General features: G+C 32.7%; 3 protein-coding genes across 4 annotated transcripts; 2 read left to right on the top strand and 1 right to left on the bottom strand.

The window, feature by feature from the left end:
• Positions 1–239: 239 nt before the first annotated feature.
• Positions 240–11,202, top strand: LOC119828159 (ubiquitin-conjugating enzyme E2 W). The gene is made up of 6 exons (XM_038350253.1): positions 240–384; positions 669–760; positions 2,602–2,704; positions 8,612–8,767; positions 9,173–9,248; positions 10,746–11,202. Exons 1-6 carry the CDS (start codon positions 361–363, stop codon positions 10,757–10,759), a joined length of 465 nt encoding a protein of 154 aa, XP_038206181.1. The 5' UTR covers positions 240–360; the 3' UTR covers positions 10,760–11,202.
• Positions 11,203–12,225: 1,023 nt separating this feature from the next.
• On the bottom strand, positions 12,226–15,276 carry LOC119840693 (putative inositol monophosphatase 3). 2 transcript variants are annotated; one of them, XM_038367400.1, is made up of 4 exons: positions 14,921–15,276; positions 14,181–14,630; positions 13,802–13,950; positions 12,226–13,515 (listed from the first exon to the last, which is right to left on the bottom strand). In XM_038367400.1, exons 1-4 carry the CDS (start codon positions 14,931–14,933, stop codon positions 13,153–13,155), a joined length of 975 nt encoding a protein of 324 aa, XP_038223328.1. In that variant the 5' UTR covers positions 14,934–15,276; the 3' UTR covers positions 12,226–13,152. The 2 variants fall into 2 exon arrangements, with proteins under 2 accessions (XP_038223328.1, XP_038223327.1); XM_038367399.1 differs by lacking the exon at positions 14,921–15,276 and having other exon boundaries at positions 14,181–14,879.
• Positions 15,277–15,879: 603 nt separating this feature from the next.
• LOC119840691 (serine palmitoyltransferase 1) lies at positions 15,880–21,666 on the top strand. Its single transcript, XM_038367398.1, has 6 exons — positions 15,880–16,047; positions 16,122–16,570; positions 17,606–17,873; positions 19,145–19,304; positions 19,839–19,962; positions 20,428–21,666. Exons 1-6 carry the CDS (start codon positions 16,021–16,023, stop codon positions 20,741–20,743), a joined length of 1,344 nt encoding a protein of 447 aa, XP_038223326.1. The 5' UTR covers positions 15,880–16,020; the 3' UTR covers positions 20,744–21,666.
• The last annotated feature ends 1,133 nt before the right edge of the window (positions 21,667–22,799 follow it).

Below are 22,799 nucleotides of genomic sequence, written 5' to 3'. Positions count from 1 at the left end.
GGTAGGTTCTCTGGTTCTTACAAGGGTTCGGTGTTAATTTTTATGCTCGATTATAATAACGATCATTGGACTTGATCATTTTTTTATCGTTGCATAGATTTGCACATAAACACAAATCTTTTAAATAATGTAATAAATAAGAATTTAAGTTACTGTATAATCATATGAAGTTAATAATGATTAAGTAGAGAGTAGACTTAGAATTAGATTTTTTTTTGGTTTGTTCACCGGTTGTAACTTAGAAACTAGATAGGTGGATATAAATATGATTACGTTTGCCATTTTTAATAATTAAGTTATGTCAAAATATTTACAATATTACGTTATTAATTGGCAACATTAATAAATTGGATTGGTATAATGGCGGCTATGTCTCCGTCTGAGGTTTGTAAAATTTAATCAAAATATCGTAACACACAGAACATTTTTCACTTATTTTGCGCGTCACGCTAGAGTAATTCAATAGGGATTTTTATGCTGATGTTAAATTAACAGTTCACATCTTTAAATATTATTTATTCAAAGTTACTTTGTGACAGTTTTCTTCATAGATATTTTTGTGATTTTGTCTGACTTTCGTATTGTTGTTTTGTAACGATATTTGTGTTGATTATAAAATAACATTATATTGAATTATACGTATAATTGAATAGATTATGATGTTACAGAGGAGATTACAGAAAGAACTTATGTCTCTAATGAAAGAACCACCACCAGGAGTGACGGTAGACGGTGATCAAGCCAGCCAAAATCTAACACTGTAAGTGACCTATTTATCGTCGTATAAATCAATCGTAACTAACATATAATAATAAATCTACGATGGTAACTGCATAACACCAAAAAGAAATAATGTTTTGTGAGTTCCAAAACATAGCATGCTTAGATTTAATAAAACTTAAGACAGTTGTTACTGTTTCATAATCATATTATCAGATCAATAATAAACACGCCTCTAAATTATATATAATATAACTAATGGTCAGTTTATTGATTTATGCAGCAACTAGCTGCGCCCCGCGATTTTACCCGCGTACGTCCGTATCACGGGATACGAGGAGGAATATTGGGATAAAAAGTTGCGTATATATTATTCCAGTTGCCCAGCTGTCTACATACCAAACTTCATTGCAATTGGTTCAGTAGTTCTTGTATAAAAGAGTAACAAACACACACATCCTTACAAACTTTGGCATTTATAAGATTAGTAGGATAGTAGGAAGTAGTATAATATAATTGTTAGGTAACATTGAATCTAAAACATAGGATCATTGCATGTAGTTCCCTTTTCTATTCATATAAGTAAATATTGTTTTTGTATAATAAGACTCCAGTAAGAACCCTCTATGAGTTTATAATACATATTTCAATTTTAGTGGACAGTACATAAAAATCTGATATATTTTAAATTTGTATGCTTAGAATCGAAAAAAGATTGGTAGTAACGTTTTTGTCGTAAGTCTTTGTTTAAACAGATTTATTCTACTTTTAGTTTTTGCTATTGTTTAAGCCAACCTCTGAATTCACTACCATCATTTTGATGTAAAATTAATAAAATATGCAATCTTATATTTAAATTTCTTCTGCCACAATGATATTCCCATTCTTCTCTGAAACAGCTGGACAGATTCCCACAAAAAACTTTACATCTAGTAAAATACATGTGAAGTCTTTAATATATTTCTTGTAAACCCATTAATAAATAAGTGAAACTTACTTCATGTATGAAGTTAAACATAGGTACTGCATGACTCACTTGAGCTTTAACATTGAATGTGTTATTTATTTGGGAATAATTTTGTTTTTTACCTACATTCCCAAAAAATCCTCAATTCAAATATATTTTTGTGTTTTTTTGGTTTAGAAATTGTTATCAGTTAGTGTGGGGTGTTGATGACTTCTTTTAGAGAAAACAGCAATTTTTTTTGTTGAATTTTTTATACTTTGATTACTATCAAACATTTCATTAATTTCATGAAGGAGTCATAACTTTTATACATCACATATAAACGTAACAGTGCATACTTAAAACTTTCCAACAACTTATCCAAATATTTATATTTATAACAGTCATTTATCATAATTCCTGACCAGTATTCCAAATCTCGAAAGTCTGTTTTTTACAACACTTTTATGAGCTTCAACTGTATGTTTGTATGTAATTAACATCCCTTCGACTCAAATTTTGCCCCTTTAAATAGGCACATTAAAACTTTGTTTACTTAGCAAGGATCAGTGCAATAATTTTATGAGATCATCTGATTATCCTGATTGTGAATCCCCAGGATTAGATGATTTCCTTATCCCTGTATAGTGTGTAAGAGCAAATGAGATGGTTTTGGTGAAACTGCCATTGGAGTATTTATATTTACTATGGCATTATTTGTTTATCTTTCTTTAGCATTGCAACTGAGCAATTTGATATTTATTTATTTTTTTTTTTTTGGGAGATAGTTTGGAGGACAGAAATTGGCACAGATTCCTTTTAGCCACAAACAAACATCTCATTCCCATTGGTATTTCCTTTTGCTATGCAAGCGAATCTGCAGCTGAAAAGCTAGTAGGGACATAATATGTAACCTCAATGTAATAATTTTGCAGGTGGACAATTCACATGGAAGGTGTACCGGGCACATTATATGAGGGAGAAAAATTCGTATTGCAATTCAAATTCACTAATAAATATCCATTTGATTCACCTGAGGTAAGTTCTTTTTATATTTTATTACTTATTTATAAGGAGGTACGTTGGCTCTTAAAATACATAGTTTTTCTAATTTAAGAGGCAATGTGCACAGTTATGTAAGGTATAGTGTTTTGGCTAAATAAAGATTTTATTTATTTTTAATTATTTATATTTAATTAAAGTTGTAACATTGATTATTTTGTCTATACTAATATTATAAAGCTGAAGAGTTTGTTTGTTTGAACACACTAATCTCTAGAACTACTGGTCCAATTTGAAAAATTCTTTCAGTGTTAGATAGCCCATTTATTGATGAAAGCTATAGGCTATGTATGAACCACGAGCGAAGCCGGGCGAACTGCTAGTTTATTATATACAGACAGTTAAGTTTTGCATAGCAAGATGATTTATGATACAAATGTTTATAGTTGATGGTTGAGATATCCTGATTAAAATGTAAATTTCATGAAAAAGATGTTATAGCATTTGCATTGAGAATTTAAGAACACCTAGCAGAAGTTCTGACCGCCTCCTTGGTACAGTGGTTACCCAGTGAGTGTAGAACCCATAGGTTCTGGGTTTGATTCCCAGTTGAGACAATCATAAATATAAATTTCACGACACGGGAATTCACTTATCTGAGTTAGTACGACCAGAGTAATGTATGTAACAGTAGTTCTCATAGGATAGTATCGTTTTGGTATTAAAACTTTGTTTTATCAGTCTATGTCTCTCCACTCCAGATGAAGATTTTTCATCTCCAATCGCAACAAACTTCAGACCGTTCAAGTCATCTCACGCTAACTTCATGCTTTCGTATCCGACATGAATTGATCATGACACACACATGTATATATTTTTCTTTAATAGCTGCATAATTGCTGGTCATTTAATGATTTTCCGTGCGTACCATTAATTAAAAGATAAATGAATAGTCGCGTCCTTGCGACTTATCTATTCAATCGTACAAACACACATATACTTCCTTATCTACATAATTAAACGATTGCACTGTTCTTGAAATAAACCTTCCTGGTGTGTCGCAATCATGGTATGGTACTACAATGGGAGTCAAAGCAACTAAATAAGTTTATCGTTACAGAGTATAAATCAAAGTCGTCTTTCTTTGTCTGTCCCTACATAATCCTAAATATTTTAAACTACGCAACGGATTTTGGTGGGGTTTTTTCAATAGTCTATCTATTGTAATTGAAAAGGTTTCTACGTATAATAACATCTATTAAACCACTCCGAATTTAGCGTGTGCGTCGTTATTTATTCTTTAACACGAACCAAAAAAGGTCTCTTTAATTTCTTCTGTTATACAAAATACACAGCTCTGGTTAAGAAGATTAACAAAATAAAATCCGTTACAGATTTCGGTAACAAAATTATAGTCTTCTTACTGTACCCACAAGTAAGGCTTCTAATCTGATTATAGACAAATCTACGAAACGACTTGTAACACGTTGTAGGAAATTTCAAGAAATATCATCATATAGACATGAATTTTAAAAAATTAACTATTCCGAAAATAATGGATTTTTTTTTGTGACTTATAATTATATGTAAATTCAGTTATTTCCACGATAGTTTGATAATTTTTTGCAGCAATTTGATTCGTATTTTGCACCTGCTTGGTCCATATCAATGTGCAGAGTTATAAATATCCTCAACCCTAATTGGTGTAATTGATTTAGTCGTTTCCTTTGTTTCTTATCTGCTTACCAAGGTTGTTACGTTGAAGCAAAAAAACACTTTCGTAGTGTACGTTCTTTCATAACTTCGTGACTTCTCTGTAGAAAGGTTCACTTTTCATCTTATCAAGTCTTCTGACGATCTTTGAAGCGTACCTGGTTCTTTAAGTTTAGTTAAATACCCCTTTTCATATCCTATTAATTGCGGATTCACTTGTTACTTCAACTTATTCTTTATCGTTTGATAAACGAGCTTCAATGTTAACCGACTAATTAGAGCTTTGTCCAGTTTTGCATGCTCTTCGAAATGTGACAAATGTATGAAGGCACCTCTAATCCTCCTGCTGTTCCGGGTGTTATTAAATTGATGATCATAATATCATGTAACTCTTACTTTCGTCGGCTTTAACGAAGCTAGGAGAAGAACGCTTAAACCGTAGATAAATTACCAACCATTTACTTAAATGTTTTACATTATTCACTGATGGGTATGATCTTCGTTGCCAAGGAAACGTACTCTGAGGTCCATATCTACAGAACGCTGTCATCCTAACAATGTTAGTACAAGAAGGCAGTAAATTAATGATCATAAATATTTTATGATCTCATCAAAGACTGATAGTGACCTATTAATAAGATTTTCAGTTCGTCGATCTCGTGATCAGTGATCACCATATTTATTGTGTTTTTTGTATATTTTCATCGTTTTGATGTTCAATTTTTCTCTCAATTTTCTTATTGCTTACCATCCTATATACGTGGTATAACATTTATGTTGCAAAAGTTGTTAAGAAACAGATGCCAATGAAAGACGATTCGACCAAAACTTTATATAACTACGATCCAATACATTGTACTTTTCAATGTTTTAACGCGTACAGTGATCCACCAATTAACGCCCAATTACGGTCAGAACAATTCATCCAGTCTGTTAATTTATCTAATTATTATCTAGCGCAGGAAATTTTCGACGCGAAATGAAGATTTCTAAACCTATTCGCAGCTAGAAAACGTACAAAGAATCTTGGATTAATCTTGAATATTAACAAAACATATGTAAATATATCTATATATCTAAATGTATGCAAGGTCCAAAGGTCATTCCTATTGTATATGTACTATAGAATTTACAGGTACGTGAATGATTGTAACCGATAGGCATTCTTAAGAAATATATGGAAAATTTTAATCGGAACATCAAACTGCACAACAGCTACATAACAATAAGTTAAAAAAAGGTGTGTGTGCGATTCACGCACGATAGAAGTGAAACTTCAGTAAATCTACAAAAGAACAAGATGAATATATATAAAATATAAAATAGTATGTATGTATATTTCTGTCTCATTCTTTCCCGGCTTCATTTATACATTTGTGTATTGGTGTCCCTTACCTGTCGTTTTTCCGTTGCATCAGGTTTGAAATCACAACGATTCTAAAGAAGTTTCACTTCAATAAATGTTGAACTTTCATAAAAAGAAAAAAATTCACAAATACCCACTATCCTACATCCTTAGCCCATAAAAGCGGGCAACGCCTTTGCAAAAGCCCTACTCATGTAACTTATCATGGGCGTTGATCACCTATCATCAGGCGTCACACCACCTCTGTTGTCCTTTGTAATATTAAACTAATAGGTCATGTGCGAATAACATTTGCAACGCTGAGGGTTCCGTAAAATAAGATAAATAGCAACTGCACAAAAAATTGATCACCCATCGAATTTATGTTGTTGATTTTTTATTATTTGTTGTTGTAGCAGCAACGGAAATACAACATCTGTGAAAGTGTAAATGTTCTAACTGGTACGGGCTATAAGATACATTCTACAGCCAGACAGAAGGGAAAAAACAGACGGGATAGCAAAACTTAGTAATAGGATACCATACCGTACCATCTACGAAATTGTATCTTCTGGGTACGGAACCTTACGTAAAGCTAGCAAAGCTAATGCATCAACAGTCGTGAACTAATACCGAAACTGCAGTTTGGAAGTATCAAGATCTACTTAGATCAATAGTCAGTTAGATGCAAATAGACATTTGATTTCCTGTTTTCCACGTTCAGTTACGTGTTTGGAATATCATAAATGCATATTCAAAGTTTGACTTACAGTTCCTGACATGGAATATGTTTCATATAAATTATAAGACGTAGGTATGGTCTATTGGTATCAATAATTATTTTTTAACAAAAAAAAAAAGAATCGCCCTCAAATTAAAACTAGACCATATCTATATGGGTCCACACGATTGGCACCAGCTTTCAAATGAAAAATTAAGCGATAGTAGCCTAGCGATCTTAACCAGGATGACGAGATAAATTCGTATTTATAGGTGGCCAAAGTTTGTATTAAATCAGTCTATTTAAAGTGGGTCAAACTAAAGTCTATAGAACTCTGTTACATTTGAACTTCCCCTGTAAAGACATACAGCTAACAGAGGCGTGTTAAAAACCTGACATTTCGCGTGTATTTGCTCTATTTGTTAGATGTACTATGTTACTTTTGAGACACCATGACGTAGGTTATAATCTAAAACAAACCTGATGACCACGACTGACTGACGTCTTAGGGCCATGAATCCTACTAATATTATAAATGCGAAAGTTTGTAAGGATGCGTGTGTGTTTGTTGCCCTTTCACGCAAAAGCTACTGAATCGATTACAATGAAATTTGGTACGTAGATAGCTGGACAACTGGAATAACATATAGGCAATAACTTTATCCCGATATTCCTACGGGATACGGACTTACGCGTGTGAAACCGCAGGGCGCAGCTAGTATTTTATACTCCTGTATATTTTTCGATAAAAAAGGTGTTGTGCATACACTTATAGCATTATAATGCTTAATCTAGAAATATAGAGTACTAGCACAGAAAAAATCGGTAAATGCTGGAAACTGCAAGATCTGTGTGGTTCTCCTGTAAAAAGTAACTATATGCTAATAGAATACTTTCTCTGTAGCAACATTTTATATAGATCCAATAAGGATAACCTGCTTTATTCTCGTAAAGATCCCATTCAAGTTTCACGATTATAATATTAGTAGGAAACAGGAATTCAACATATCCTGGGTTGAGCGTTACTCTGTTAAGACTTGCATATTTAAATTACCATCACACACACAGTTTTGCATTTAGTACGGCGAGTGTATACGTATATATGCTTATCAGTTACCTTGATTCCATAACAAGCTTTGATAAGTTTGAAACAACGTTTTATGAATATTTTTCCATGAATGTTAATTCAAAACTTGCAATATTTACTTCACGATCACCACGACGAATCATTGGGTCGATGAATTACGAGCGATTTAATGTGATGCACATCTATTTTTATGATTCAGTTGTTTGTGATGTAATGTTTGTATTATTGAAAATTGAATCACGGCTATGTAACTTAATTTTATTATGTTATATTGCCTTGCGTTTGACGCATGTTGCCTCTTAGTGGACGTGTTTACGTACGTAATGCGTAAATGCGTGACGTATAGATTTTCTTTCGTTCTATTGTAATCACCTCTTTTTTGTTGTAGTTGACTAGCTGGAACGTAGGAAACTCGCGTGGTTTTGCGACGTATGTGGCTTATTGAGACTATAATCTATTCGTACATTGATATTGTAATAGTTTATCAACTTTGGTGTCTATAATTGTGTCACATATTAAATGTTTACATTTTTTTTATGTATATAATTTATCAGGCTGGATGACTCGAAAGCTCGGTACAGGGAGACCAATTTATTTTTGAAATGTGTATTTAATTGCTATCCTTCTAAATCAAAAGTGTCAAATATGTCATTAAGTGATGCCCGGAATTTAATTGTAGTGGTTACACGAAAGCGATGATGACAACACCCTTCATTTCAGAGACATGTTGGTTTTTTATGTCACAGCGGGCAACAAAGTTGGTTGGTTCGCTTGATGGTAAGCGATCACCACCGCCCATGAACATTCGCAGAGTTAGTGACTGCAAACGCGCTGCCCGCTTTTATGGGTTAAGGGATTTGGGAAAGGTGAAGAAAAAGAAACAATCTTCCGGCTCTGCTACTCGCCGTACGAAACACAGTAGCATGCTACTATTTCATGCCGGTCTTCTGTGGGGAAGGGGAGGTCCTACCCCGGTGCGTGTTGGCCTAACTCGCTCGTGCCGAAGCGTGCTCGACTCCCACAACAAAGTGGGCAACAAAATCAATTATTGATCACTGCCCATACGCATTGTTGCAGGTAACGTTCGTAGGTAACAATATACCGGTGCACCCGCACGTGTACTCGAACGGGCACATCTGCCTGTCGATACTCACCGACGACTGGTCGCCGGCGCTCTCCGTGCAGTCCGTCTGTCTGTCTATCGTGTCTATGCTTAGTAGCTGTAAAGAGAAGGTGAGACTCTTTGGTTGGCTGGATCGGTGAGACTGTTTGAAAAAAAAAAGATTGTTCTAAAATTAAAAATCATAAATACAACTATACCACCGCGATCTCCGTGCAAGTCGCTTGCCTATCTATCGTGTCTATGATTATTGCTTAGAGGAGAGACTCGATTGGATGAATTAATTTGAGTGAGGGATATTGAAAAATATCGTAGTGGGATTCGAACTTGCATCGCTTTTTATTATATTTTTTTCAGCAAACATAGAAAATAATGACCACGCCATAATGACGATGTCATTATATAATAACTTAATTATATTGTAAACTAAATGTAATACATAATACTCGCACATACAAAATATTGCGACGAAGTTAATAAATCCTTAAAATAATTACTGTAATCTTATTATTTTTCAGAAACGACCGCCGGACAATTCGTTTTACGTAAAAACATGCAATAAAAATCCTAAGAAAACAAAATGGTGGTACCATGGTACGTATGATTGTGGAATAATTTAGTGAAATCTAATATATAAAATTCTCGCGTCACAGTTTTCGTTGCCATACTCCTCCGAAACGGCTTGACCGATTCTTATGAAATTTTGTGTGCATATCGGGTATGTTTGAGAATCGGCTAACATTCTATATCATCGGCTAATATTTCTATTTTTCATACCTCTAAATGATCAGAGTAAGGCAGAACAGCGTTTGCCGGGTGCAGCTGGTTTAAGAATAAATGACTATTTATACCTACTCATATTATAAATGCGAAAATTTGTATGTATGTGTATGTATTGCTACTCCTTCACGCAAAACTGCTGAACCGAATTTTCTACGTGGATAGCTAGACAACTGGAATAACACGAAGGTAAGTTTTTATCCCAATATTCCTACGGGATACAGACTTGCGCGGGTGAAACCGCGGGGCGCAGCTAGTATGATCTAGTATTGACAATTTGAAGGTGGAAATTTTGAAAGAATAGAAAAAATTTGATCACGAGGCAGGATTCGAACCTGCGTATCTTGCCTAACCGTAGCAACGCCTAGCCTAGCCATAAAGCATTTCAATGCTATAAAACTAAAAATTAAATTTGAAGGTGGTTTAGTTTTGTCTTATGCTAAAATACTCATTTTTAGTATCAATTTAACTTTTAGCAATATTGGATTAGATTTCCTTTACTAGTTTATTGAGACAAACGAACACACAAAACGAAATAAAAAGCTCTTTTAGCTTCTGTTCATTAACATTACAAAGTAACATTGGTTAATAGTTTGTACATGGCATGTCATAGTGGCGATATTACGGTAAAAGTGTGTTTATCTCTTATCTGAAAACCGTATCTCTTGATAATCGTTACATTAAACATTCCGAGTATCTAAACTAATATTATAGGATGTTTACTAATATATAAGGAGAAATATTTTGCGATTTTCTATGCATGTTTGTAATGTTATCACACATAAACTACTGGGCCAATTTCAAAAGGATTAGAGAGCTTTATTTTTAGGGGAATAGGCTATATATATGCACTAAATGCGAAGCCGCGGCGAGTTCATACTATAAATTGTGACTAATCTTTATAATTTTTTTTTTAGAAATGAAAATCGATAAATGTGAATATTTATATATCACTTCATTTAAATTTAATTTTCTATATCACTTCAACTGCAAATGTCTGTACGATTATTTGTTACATACTGTTACACACTAGTGAAAGGGTTTTTTTTAAATAAAAAAGCATTTGTTATATTTTCGGAAAAATGTACAACTATCTTATCAAAAAAAGTTGCCAACGTTTCGAACGTATAGAAGTACCGATTATATTTGTTTAAACTCAGGTCCAGAAAGTGTTTTATTCATTGTGATAATAAAATACATATTACAATAAGAAGTGTCGATGACACTCTACAGAATTTATACCATATATCAAAATTTATTTAATGAATTATACGAGTTATGAAAAGTAACATGTCCCATTTTAATTTTCAGATGATTCAGTGTAACACCTTTCGCTTGCTATATCGAGCATGGACGATAAACGTGAACTTGTGATAAGTGTTATCGATAAAGTTAACATATAATGTTATGTATATACGGACGGACGGTGCGATTTTATAGGCGGCTGTGCTAAATTATTTTTATCTGTTTTGCCGCCAAATGGACTGTCAATGTCAAATAGATTTGACGTTTGTGTTCTGTGGTTCGATGCTTGGAAATTTTGTGTAGTTAATTATTTTGCGACTGGAAATGCTTAATAGATTTTATTGTGGAGATGGGCGAAAGCGGAAGTCGATTGAAATGGCGCGAGATTTGAGAAGTACAATTTTGTTTGTGTGCGCGTGTAGTCCGTAAAGATTATATTATATTAGTCAAAATATGTACAAAGACTTGGCTATTATCTATTGTTAAGATTTTAACGGTCAATTTAAAACATTTAACATGATAACGCAAAAAAATCAAAACATTAAAGCTACCGAAGGTTTAAAATTATCATGTATCGCTTATAATAAACAGCAAATGCGTTACAAATAACAAATCGCTCACAAAACAACGAGCGTAAAAAATGTAAATCAACTGTAAAATATTATTTAAATGATTTCGCGATCGCCCATCTCAAATTGTAAACGGCAAATTTGATGAAATGTATAAGTGAAGCAGTCAGTTATGAATAAATGTATTATAGGTTATAAAAGTTCAATAAATTATTCAATCATCTCCTTAGTTTCATTTACGGAATATACATCTATGGAATACAATTTTATTCTGAGAAGACCTGAGACCTTATTTATTACGCGCTACTAACCGACTTCATCCAAACCATACCAAAATATCTGAACCTAATTTTATATCTTGTCTTTTTTATCTTAGAGCGGCAACCGATTAATTGCCTGATAAGCGATAACTATCGTATTGCTCGCATTTAAGAGATAAGGAAAGGAATAGTGACGGTAATAAGGAATGGACTGGGAAGGTGAGGAAAATGGGCCGCCTACGACTCTAACGAAATACAGTAGTATATGCTACTATTTAACGGCCATCTTCTGTGGAGTCGTGTTACTTTCCCTGTTGTGAGCTGACCCAATTAGTGCTCAAACTAAGCTCAACTCCTACATAAAATTGTTATTTGTCTACACTCTGATCCCTTAATACAATCTATTAACCATGGTTATGTTAATGTGTGAGTTAGAAAAGGAATGATTAATTAAACATATTTTAAGTTTCTCATAAATATCTATTTATGTACAATTTAAATACACAAAATGTTAACAAATTTAAATTAATATGGACATTATTTTTACAAAACAATAAAAAATTTAATCACAAACCGTCACCTTAAATAAATATTATAATTCTATATACAAATTACTTTAGCTTCTGTATCAAATATTTTATATTACAACAAATATCGTTCACAAATTTTAAGTTTGTGACCAATGTAACACAACTATTTATTGCTTTTAAATTATTATTTTTTTTGTTTTGAATAAATATAATTATTTTAATTCTTAAATACATGAAATACTATATCTGTCTTTGGGTTTACTCAGTGTACTACTAACTATAAACTTTTAAACATTGATTGTGTATAGTATATAAATTGCTTCATACAAAAATGGTATCTACTGGTACCTAGTCTAAAACGAATTCGGTAAAACTAATAAAATTAGTCACTTATTATATTTTATAAATTAGGAACAAAAATATGATATGATTAATAATGTACTTATTTGACACCTTAAAAACACACACAATGTAATAAATATGTACAATATATATTTATAACCCAAAATTAGAACAATATCGACATATCCATGAATTAATTGTTTTGTCTATGGGACGTAGCTAAACAAAAATAGCACAACCTAAGTAATTTTAAGACCAAAATGTAAAAAAAACACTCAGTGAAATTACATTCTCAAAGGCGAAAATGATGCCTTAGTAGGGTTGTCACCACAGAACAAATAAGGGATTAGAAAATTTTTATTACAACGCGTGTCGACGCTTATCTCTCACTTACCTTCAAGTTACCACGATCACGGTGCTTCACTTGCACTCACATCCCGCAAATGCAATTTATTTCTCATCGCGCCTGCCCCGCCCACAAGGCCTCTTCTAACCTACTATCTGTTCTGTGGCACAATATCATGTTACTGAATGGCACAAGATGTTGAACAAAGCAGGCAAACTGCTACTCATATACGTCAATTTAATTAAAATATGCATTCAATCAAATGTAATTAATATGTACATTAAAATTGTTACATAAATTCGACAGCCATCCAAAAAGCCCTTGTATGTACGCCATTACACTTTGATAGAATTTAACAGTAATATAACACAATGTGCATAACAAGGATGCTTTAGTAAACATCAAGAAAAAAAAGAGGCAACAACACTATAGAACCGTTTTAAGCTTATCCAAATAAAAGTGATGATCGTACAATGTAGCTAGTATCCCATCAGAGACTACCACATTGCTCTCACTTGAATAATCTATGCGTTCTCCTTTGGTAGTGGTCACTGTACCGTTATTGGCTTTAAGAATAGCATGTCCTGCACAAAGGTCCCACTTCTTGATTGCCGTCTCATGTAAGTATACATCATGTGTACCATTCACAACACTCATGTATTTGTTTCCAGCACCAGCTGAGGGTGTTATTGATGTTTTTGGCCCGAATGCCTTGCTGGCCATATCTGCCACTTTCCCAGGATGAGATCTGGACACTATGACCCTGGGATGTAGTTTGTTGTCCTCTTTCTGAAAGATAAAAAAGTTTTATAGTGAATTCCAAAGCAGGTAGGTGCTTGAATGAATCTCTGTATTGAAATTCTTTTATAGATATAATCAGGTGAATGATTAGACTGAAGATAGACAGGAGGTTTAAGAGTTATATTATGACAAAGGCTACTTCTATTGGGAAGAAACATCCAATAATATTTATTCTGATAAATGGCACTATATCAGAAATGTGACATGTATGAAAACTGTTCATTTTCTTTAAACAAGCAGTTGGAAAGCTAGTAGCAGATAATAAAAAACTTACATATAAAACTTTTGGAATATTGCTAGATGTCCTCTTCATGAGCCAGCCCCAATATGTGGTTGGAGGGAATGGATAATGAATAACACCCACAATTGGCACTCCGTTTATAGCAACACACACCATTGTTGTCACATAAGAATATAAAGCTTCTGAAATGTTACAATATTTATATATTAAGACTCTAGCATATTATTACAATTCAAACAGATCCTAGACTCAGATATACACTAAACAGTTATGTATTCTATGCACTAGTATTTTTAAATGTCAACAGTATAAAAATCTAATTTTTGGGAAACATTATAACATCCACATCATGTTTAATATTCAATTTATTTTGTTATAACTAAATAACGGTTAAAGTTAATATTTATAGCACCTGTATATTCCTGTGTTGCATCCAATGGATCAATCCAAACCGTAACATCTTTCGCAAGAACAAGTTCGTCACTTATATAGTTAATTATTCTCTGTCCTTGTGGAGTTGAATCTAAATCTATTGGTTCTTGATTCTGACAATCTTTTTCAGCAACCGAATGTTCTTCGGAGATTATAGCTAGCTTCGGAAAGGCGTTCTTAAGAGTATAATACATGGCACAGTGGGAGGCATAATCGGCGTCAGTGACTGGATCATTCGCTCCTTCTTTTGTCTTTCCTTTACTGTGTATTTTTAATCCACGGTTTTTACCCTCTATCACCATGATACCGCCTCGCTCTGCTGCATAGATAGCAGCATTTAACAACGATTTCATGCTTACGAGATCACTTGTGTCCGAAGGATATCCAGAACCACTAGATCTCCAGTAAATTATAAGAAATAACACGAAACCTAATGTGAAACATGCGAATTTATTAACTCTTAATGTACCACCGAAATTCATTTTTATTAAACTTTTAATTAATATATTAGCTAATATAAATAAAGTCAATTAAACCGAAAATCACAATATATTTTGAATCATTGAATCTTCATTATTTTGACAGTGACAGTAAAAGTGACATTTATTTTAGGGAAAGTTTATAATAAATTCGCCACTAGGTAGGTAAACATCAATTTATTATTTAACTTTGTCACAACACGAACTACATCCACATAAAGAATAGAAATAGAAAACTCACCAAATGATCTCATCGCAAAAAAATATGTTACTCTCAATGTCGATGTAACACTCCTAAATTATGTTAGTTTATATTAACAATTTATTGATTCAAATACAAATACAGTGCAAAATATATATTTCTTTACAAATACTCTACATAAGTTTTCAGAATACTATAAATGAAATTCTTTCGAACAATTTATTCAAGTCTCTGTACTAAAATACGCAACAAATGAGTCATATTCGATTAATCGTTCCTTGATTATGCAATTAATAGTAATAATTTTAATTGATACCTAATCAAAACACACAGTCTTAGAATACCTTAAGCAGTGTTATTTAAATAATACTAGACTACTACTTCTGAAAGTATTTACACTGACCCTAGTAGTTACTTAGATCCCGCTGTTCGTTTGTCTATCAGTTATCAGGCTGTACATCTGAATGCACCATGGTGCTGTTGCCGCTATAATAACAATTGAAATAAATATTGTAGGGGAAATTCTATCTCATTTTTATTTTATACTAGCTTTCCCGCACGCTGCTTCACCCGCCTCCGTATTGCACCAAAACCATGATTATAAAAATCAGACCAGCCATCATCGATTTTTAGCGAGACTAACGAACAGCACATATTTTTTATCGACGATGAGTACAATTTGGGGGTCTTCAAGAGTTAAATGAACAGATACCTGCTAGGGAAGAGGGCACTTCCCTAAACTACATCTAATGTGATCAAGCGTTACCCTATTGCTCATAAAAATAAACATACTTATCGTTACAAACATGAATATTTAACTACAATAAATTATTGAGAAAAACAACTTCTACGTAATTATGTTTTTTAATATTTTGCATGTACCTATATTGTATTGTTAATTTTTCAATGTGTCTGTGGCATGTCTGTTATATGAGACCATGGACACTACCAAAGAGTTGTGTAGCTGACAGTTCTGACAGCAATTTTAGTTGTACTTTGACAGTAAACTGACATGTATGTCACTGATCAACAAATTCGTATGGTCGTGTTCGATAGTTCATGCATAAAAACTCATCCTTTCCTCAATTGTATGCATTTGTACTTTATATAGCACCGGGCTAACCCAATTTTCATTCACAATGATTTTAATGGATATATACGATACGGTAAGAAATATAACATCACAACTTTATTGAAGGTTAATTACAAAATTTAACACTATTTATATTATTATAACTAGGCGAGTTGGTGGACCGTACTCATTGGTCTTCAAGTAGTCATCGGCTCCGTGTACTTATGGCTTAAGAAGAGTAAGAAATCTGAACCTATATTGACGAGGGAAAAGTTTTTGGAGTGGAAGCCCTTGCCTCTTGTTGACGACATACCAGTAGAAGAACCTCCTCTAATGGGGAAAATAGACGATAATGTGTTGAATGTCGGAGCTACAAGCTTCCTATGCATGGATAAGGAACAATCTATCATGGATAGTGCAATAAATTCCTTGCATAAATATGGTGTCGGATCTTGTGGTCCAAGAGGATTCTATGGTACCATAGATGTGCATTTGGAGTTAGAAGAGCGTTTAGCCAAGTTTCTGCAAGTGGAGGAAACCTGTGTCTATTCATATGGATTTTCCACAATAGCAAGTGCTATTCCCGCATATGCCAAGAAGGGGGACATTATTTTTGCGTGAGTTAATAAAATTTTTATTTTTTATAATGCAACAAAATTTTCATATCATGAAGAAATAATTTAGATTCTTTTGATGTGGATTTTAAACTTTTGTTTTTTACAAAAGGTTTTACAAATTTTTTTTTTTTTTGAGTTTGGCAATATTTTACACAACTTAAGGTTTAGGTACCTAAATATTTTATTATGAGATTATGTATTTTATCTTCAAATGAGTTATTTAATTGTCTTTATTATGACTAACAGCAAGTTAATACATAGAAATAAACATAATTTCCTGTAGGAAAGGATACACAGTATGATGTGCTGATTTCATAATGTCACATTGGTTTTTTATTTTATATGATTTGTAAACAGGAAAATGGAAAATCTAAGGCAAATTCCTTAAATAATTAGAAACTTATGATTTGTTGGTTTAATTTGTATGTTATTGATAGACTTTCATATTTACAATATATGTTTATAAAAGATACATAAAATATTCAATAATATATAGAAATATATATACAATAATATCTATATATATAAAATTCTCGTGTCACAGTTTTCGTTGCCATACTCCTCCGAAACGGCTTGACCGATTCCTCTGAAATTTGGTAAGCATATTGGGTAGGTCTGAGAATCGGCCAACATCTATTTTTTATCCCGATATTCCTACGGGATACGGACTTACGCGGGTGAAACCGCGGGGCGCAGCTAGTAATAATATAAAAGATACAAACATTCTTGAACTATTTGCTATATCCCTTCAATATAAAATCAAAGTTTTTTTTATTATTCAAATTTAATACCATTAACTTTTTATTTATTCATATTTTATAAGAAATTGAACACAAGACAATCCAAATAAATTTGATTGCACAACATTATTTTCCTTTGTTGTTAGGGTTGCCTGGTAGAGATCGCTACCTAGCGATAAGGCCGCCCTTTGCGAATTTAATTTAAGTTTTTTGTACGCCTGCTTATTTTTACGCAATAAAGAATTTTCATTCATTAATTATTAGCATAAGCTTATGGTATGTTTTTCATTCACAGAGATGAAAAAGTATGGTTCGCCATACAAAAAGGCTTTGACGCTTCTCGCAGCACTATAATATACTTCAAGCACAATGATATGAACGATCTTGAGAGACTACTCCAAGAGGCAGCTGATAAGAAACAGTTGAATCCCAAAAGAAGAGCCTTCTTGGTGGCCGAAGGCATTTATATGAATACCGGGGAGATGTGTCCCTTGAGACGGCTAGTGGAGCTGGCTAGACGATTCAAATTAAGGATAATTTTGGACGAAAGCTTAACTATTGGTGTGAGTGCATATTTCTGATTATGAAATTTTGTCCTTCATTTAACTCTTAAAATTTAGTGTGTGTTTTTAAAAAAACAATCTACAAAAAACGGTTATAAAATCAAGGCATTCTCTAGGTGTAGTACACACAATAAATATCAGATATCGTATAAAATACTGTATAAATTATGAAATTTTCATTTGTTCTTTCTCTTAGCCTTGATTTGTCATTTTCATTACGATAAAAACGGCGTTATTTAAATTTTATTTCTGTTTGTAAAAAATACTTATTCGAAAGATATACATATCGGTCCAATCTCTATATACTTTGCAAGTATTCAATTATATATTCTTATGCTGTTGTTCCAAAAGACTTTAGTTAAATGAAAAAATGTTGCTTAACCTTGCTATTTTATTATTTGTTATTGTAACAGAAATATCTCTCAAAATTTCAACTGTCGAACCGTCTCGGTTCATGACATACAGCCTGATGATAGACGGACGGACAAACAGATAAACAGACACACAGCTTAGTCTTGTTAACTGGGTTCCATTTTACTCGTTGGATATGATAACCTGAGAAGCAATGTAGTTCACACATATGAATGACTACCAAATTATCACCATTTAGCCTATTTCTCCACAATTAATTGAGGAACTCACTTAGCATCAATTTAATACCTAACTAACGAAAGTATATCGATTTTGAATCACACGAAAATCATAATTATACTGCCCTTAATTATAGTTATAGTGAAATGGAATGGGCACTCTTTTCTCGAATTATATTTCATACAAAATAAAGCCTTAAATAGTACACTGGTGTTTGCGACTCTTAACACGGTACACTTTTACGCATAAGCGTCACACTTACGCCCAATGGTTTTAATCGATCCTTATGTGTAAATCACATCCAAAGATTGATCCACTTCTGAAAAAAATTATAGAAATTTTGTCAGTTCATATTGTCAGAACTAGGCCCAATTTTAATGGGTCAGCTTTCAAATAACAAAAGAACATCGAAATCGATCCACCAAGTTTAAGGTTGTGAGGTAATAAACATAAAAAACAGTCGAAAACCCCCCTTTTTCGAACTCGGTTAAAAAATAACCAATCGAAGTATTGTTCGTATCTTGGCTTATAGATTACATGGATCGAAAAATAAACAATGATCAAAGATTTATGTTAATGCTGTACAGTAGATACAGAATTCATTTCGGGCGTAAGCTGTGACGAACATTCAACTTTTTGTCTAACTGTTTTCAACTACCACTTTATATTTCTTGTTATAGGTCATAGGCAAGCACGGGCGCGGGCTAACGGAACATTTGAATGTACCACGCGATGAGATAGACCTGATCGTCGGTTCTCTAGAACATTCCTTCGCGACTGTTGGCGGCTTCTGCGCCGGTACCCACTTTATTGTGGAGCATCAGAGACTTTCGGGGTTGGGTATGTTTGCATTGTATATATAGAATGAATAAACATAATATCTATTTATTGTTTAAATAATAACACTGACTCTTTGCTCTTAATTCTGGAGAGTATTATATTATCTGTGATTCTGCTAATGACGTCTATATTTCAAAACTGTCTGAAGTACATGAGGTAATTTTTCTTTCATATATATAGAAATGAGTTGTAAAATTAAAAAAAAAATGACTTGTAACTTTTTTCTACACATATAAAATAAAAACGCATCAATTTAAATATGCATTGTATTTTTATATTTACAAGCCGAGCTGACAATGTTCATATAGTTGTATAAATTTTCTTTATTTCCGGCATATTTATAATATAAATATAACACGAAGCGATAAGTCTTTAAAAAAACCTTTGTCCTTATGGCATAATATGAACAGAAATCCTTGTTTGTAAACTAATACATATATACCTTTAAATTATTAGAAAGAAAATATAATACATCGAATATTATGGAGGAAATATAAAGATTTCCGTCCTTACGGTATTGTTATTTCCTTCCAGGATACTGTTTCAGTGCGTCACTGCCGCCGATGTTGACGCAGGCCGCGATATCTGCCTTGGATATTATTGAAAAACAACCCAATATCATTGCTGAGCTTGACGACAACTCCAGGAAACTGAATAAGTGAGCCCTTTTCCTCTATTGAAGATTTTATACTCCGTAGCGAGCTGTGTACATTTGTGTAATTTTCTTCAATTTTATTTTCTTAAATCGCCTTTATATTTATTATGTTCTATCTGATATCAATTTATTTTAAAAACAACTTTTGACTGTTTTTTTTTTTGTATTTTTATTTAATACCTTTGGGTTTTCTTTTCAACCGATTGACATGATTCTTTATGTGTTTGATAGAAAATTGTTGCCATTTGGTCATTTGGTATTTCCCAAAGCAACGAACGTCAGAGAAATTTTTTTATAAAAATATAATTTATCTTTAACAACACAACTGAGTAATAAAATGTGTAACTTGAATCTTAAAAAGAATCATAGCATATTGAATGAACATAGACATAAGACATAAGCGTCAAGCACTAAAATTCCGTTTACATGTACTTTCAATTAATATTTACAACCAAAATATCCTTTCAGAGCCCTCGCTAACCTCAAGCACTTCACATTCAGAGGAGATGAATTGTCCCCCGTCAAACATATCTACTTAAAGGATGATCTAACGGACAGACTGAAACACAGCTACCTCAAAAATATCACAAATTATTGCCTCCACAAGGGAGTGGCCATGACGGTTGCTGCATACTTGAGGGACATAGAAGTGAACTGTCCGGAACCTTCTATACGATTGGCCTCCAGTAGGAAATTGAACGATGAAAATATAGCTCTAATTTGTAGTTTACTTGATGAAGCATATGAAAAGGTTGGGCCCAATGACGGTTTGGGACCTGTTTAGGTTATAAATGAGTTTCATAGGGCATTCAGGACTCAGGTACTAATGGAAAGATTTCAAAAATTGTGAAATTTTAAATTAAATCACCATAGAATCGGCATATAAAAGAAACAATATCTTTGGAATTATTTCACTTAGTGTCCCTGATGCTTTTTTTTATTTTAATTATTGTATGATCAAGTGTAGGTAGTTAATTGCATATAATAACAAGTTTTGGGGGGAAACCGTACATATTATCATAATATTTTCGTTTGAACGTTATTTTTACTTTTTTATTGCATTATTTACGTAGTTCGCGTACATTTTGAAGTACACTGCCTTAAAATTCGTTGAAAACAAGTACATTTTTACGAATAGTATTATTTATTTCGTCACAAATTTATTATAAGATTGTGTTTCACAAAATAGATAGATCGAATCGGATTTATACAAGTGTTTGTGTCGTGATGTATTGGCTCTTTGATAAACTAAATTTTTATAAATAGCTTTAGTGGGGTATGGGACAGATGACATATATCTGTTTCACTGATCGATTTTCTCTATGGACAAGTAGGTGATAAGCTTTCTGTGTCCAGCCAGACCAAGACATTTTTTTTCCCACCGAGAATAGAACCCAGGGCTCTTCAGTTCTACACTTACTCGTTAGCCACTGGAACCAGGAGGCGGTCAATTAATTTCTGTTCACATTAATTTTTCCAGTGCGTTTTTAATTATAATATTATCTCTGTAAAATTAGACTAAAAAATAACTCAGACATAAGCCATACAATAAAACTAAATCAGTATAGGAGCAGGTACAATGCGTCTTTCCAAACTAGTTTGATTACTTTTTGAGTTTTTTTTGTTTTAAAAGCGGCATTTTAAATATTATTTTCTCGCTAAGCGGTATCACGATACTACACATTTGTATGATTTTGACTGTCAACTAATCAATTCAATTAAACGAAATGTATCATTCCAATTTAATACAATCAAAAAGCGGTTTAATAGAAATTTAATTAAACGTTATTTAGGTAATCTAGGGAAGGAGAGAAATAAAAGATGTTATTTAGTACATATTTATTACATAATATGAATATAATAATGACACAGTGCACATCATGTTACATAATTATTATTAAATTATTATTTTTAATATGCCTTTTTAATTTACCTTATAATATACGCAAAACGTTATTTTAAGGATGTAGAGCTTATGGACAATGTAAAAGAATCTCCATTACTTATCTTATTCAGTAAATTGAATAAAAAAATTAAATATACATTATGATAAAGATTATGAAAAGTTACCATTAATATCTTACTGAATTTTATTAATAATTGGTACCAGTATAATAGCCTACATATTTAGTTATTTAGTAATATCAATGAACACATTATTGAACGCTTAATATTATTGACTTTGTGCAAAGGAAACATTTCTTCCTTGTACCTAATCAAGAATATTAACGAACGACTTTTACAAATATTATAATTTATAACTACACGATATAATTCTGCTTTCAATATCTAAGGCTATATAGTACCCTTGGTATTTTCAAGTCGGATACCTGTTTTAAAACGATCAATTATCTTATCAATATTTAAAGAATGAACGTAACCAACACTAATGTTATAAAGCTGAAGAGTTTGGTTGAACGTGCTAATCTCAGGAACTACCGTTCCAATTTTGAAAAATGGAAAAATTGTTTGTGTTAGATAGCCCATTTATTGAGGAAGGCTTTAGGCTATATAACGTCAGGTACTCCGTAGTTAAAACCGCGGTGCCCTGCTAGTTTATATAACATATAATAACTATCTAAATATGGCTTAATTGTATATGACACAATAATCACTGAAACGATAGATATATTTGATATTGAAAACGGCAGTTAGAGTGGTACTTTCTCTGGTAATTCACCAACCATAAACACACATTGTAGCGGCTGAAAACTATTACTAAATTCTCTATGGTACTAAAATGTTTAGTGTCTATGCTAATAGTAGTCTGTGATGTAAGTATGCAGTATAAACTAATTAAACTCTATGCTCCCTAACACTTCCGTATCCTAACAAATCGT

This window comes from Zerene cesonia, chromosome 7 (assembly GCF_012273895.1).
Source record: "Zerene cesonia ecotype Mississippi chromosome 7, Zerene_cesonia_1.1, whole genome shotgun sequence".
Classification (NCBI taxonomy): Eukaryota; Metazoa; Arthropoda; class Insecta; order Lepidoptera; family Pieridae; genus Zerene; species Zerene cesonia.
The sequence above is the reverse complement of the archived record's forward strand: the minus strand, read 5'-3'. Positions and strand labels throughout refer to the sequence as shown.

Excerpts from the sequence above, each read along its gene's own strand:
- LOC119828159 (XM_038350253.1), top strand. The coding sequence starts at position 361 with ATGGCGGCTATGTCTCCGTCTGAG. Across the intron at positions 761-2,601 it reads GCCAGCCAAAATCTAACACT|GTGGACAATTCACATGGAAG; the intron begins GTAAGTGACCTA and ends ATAATTTTGCAG. Across the intron at positions 8,768-9,172 it reads TTAGTAGCTGTAAAGAGAAG|AAACGACCGCCGGACAATTC; the intron begins GTGAGACTCTTT and ends ATTATTTTTCAG.
- LOC119840693 (XM_038367399.1), bottom strand. The coding sequence starts at position 14,682 with ATGAATTTCGGTGGTACATTAAGAGTTAATAAATTCGCATGTTTCACA. Across the intron at positions 13,951-14,180 it reads TGCAACACAGGAATATACAG|AAGCTTTATATTCTTATGTG; the intron begins GTGCTATAAATA and ends GTAACATTTCAG. Across the intron at positions 13,516-13,801 it reads ATATTCCAAAAGTTTTATAT|AAAGAGGACAACAAACTACA; the intron begins GTAAGTTTTTTA and ends TTTATCTTTCAG.
- LOC119840691 (XM_038367398.1), top strand. The coding sequence starts at position 16,021 with ATGATTTTAATGGATATATACGATACG. Across the intron at positions 16,048-16,121 it reads TAATGGATATATACGATACG|GCGAGTTGGTGGACCGTACT; the intron begins GTAAGAAATATA and ends TATTATAACTAG. Across the intron at positions 16,571-17,605 it reads AAGGGGGACATTATTTTTGC|AGATGAAAAAGTATGGTTCG; the intron begins GTGAGTTAATAA and ends TTTCATTCACAG.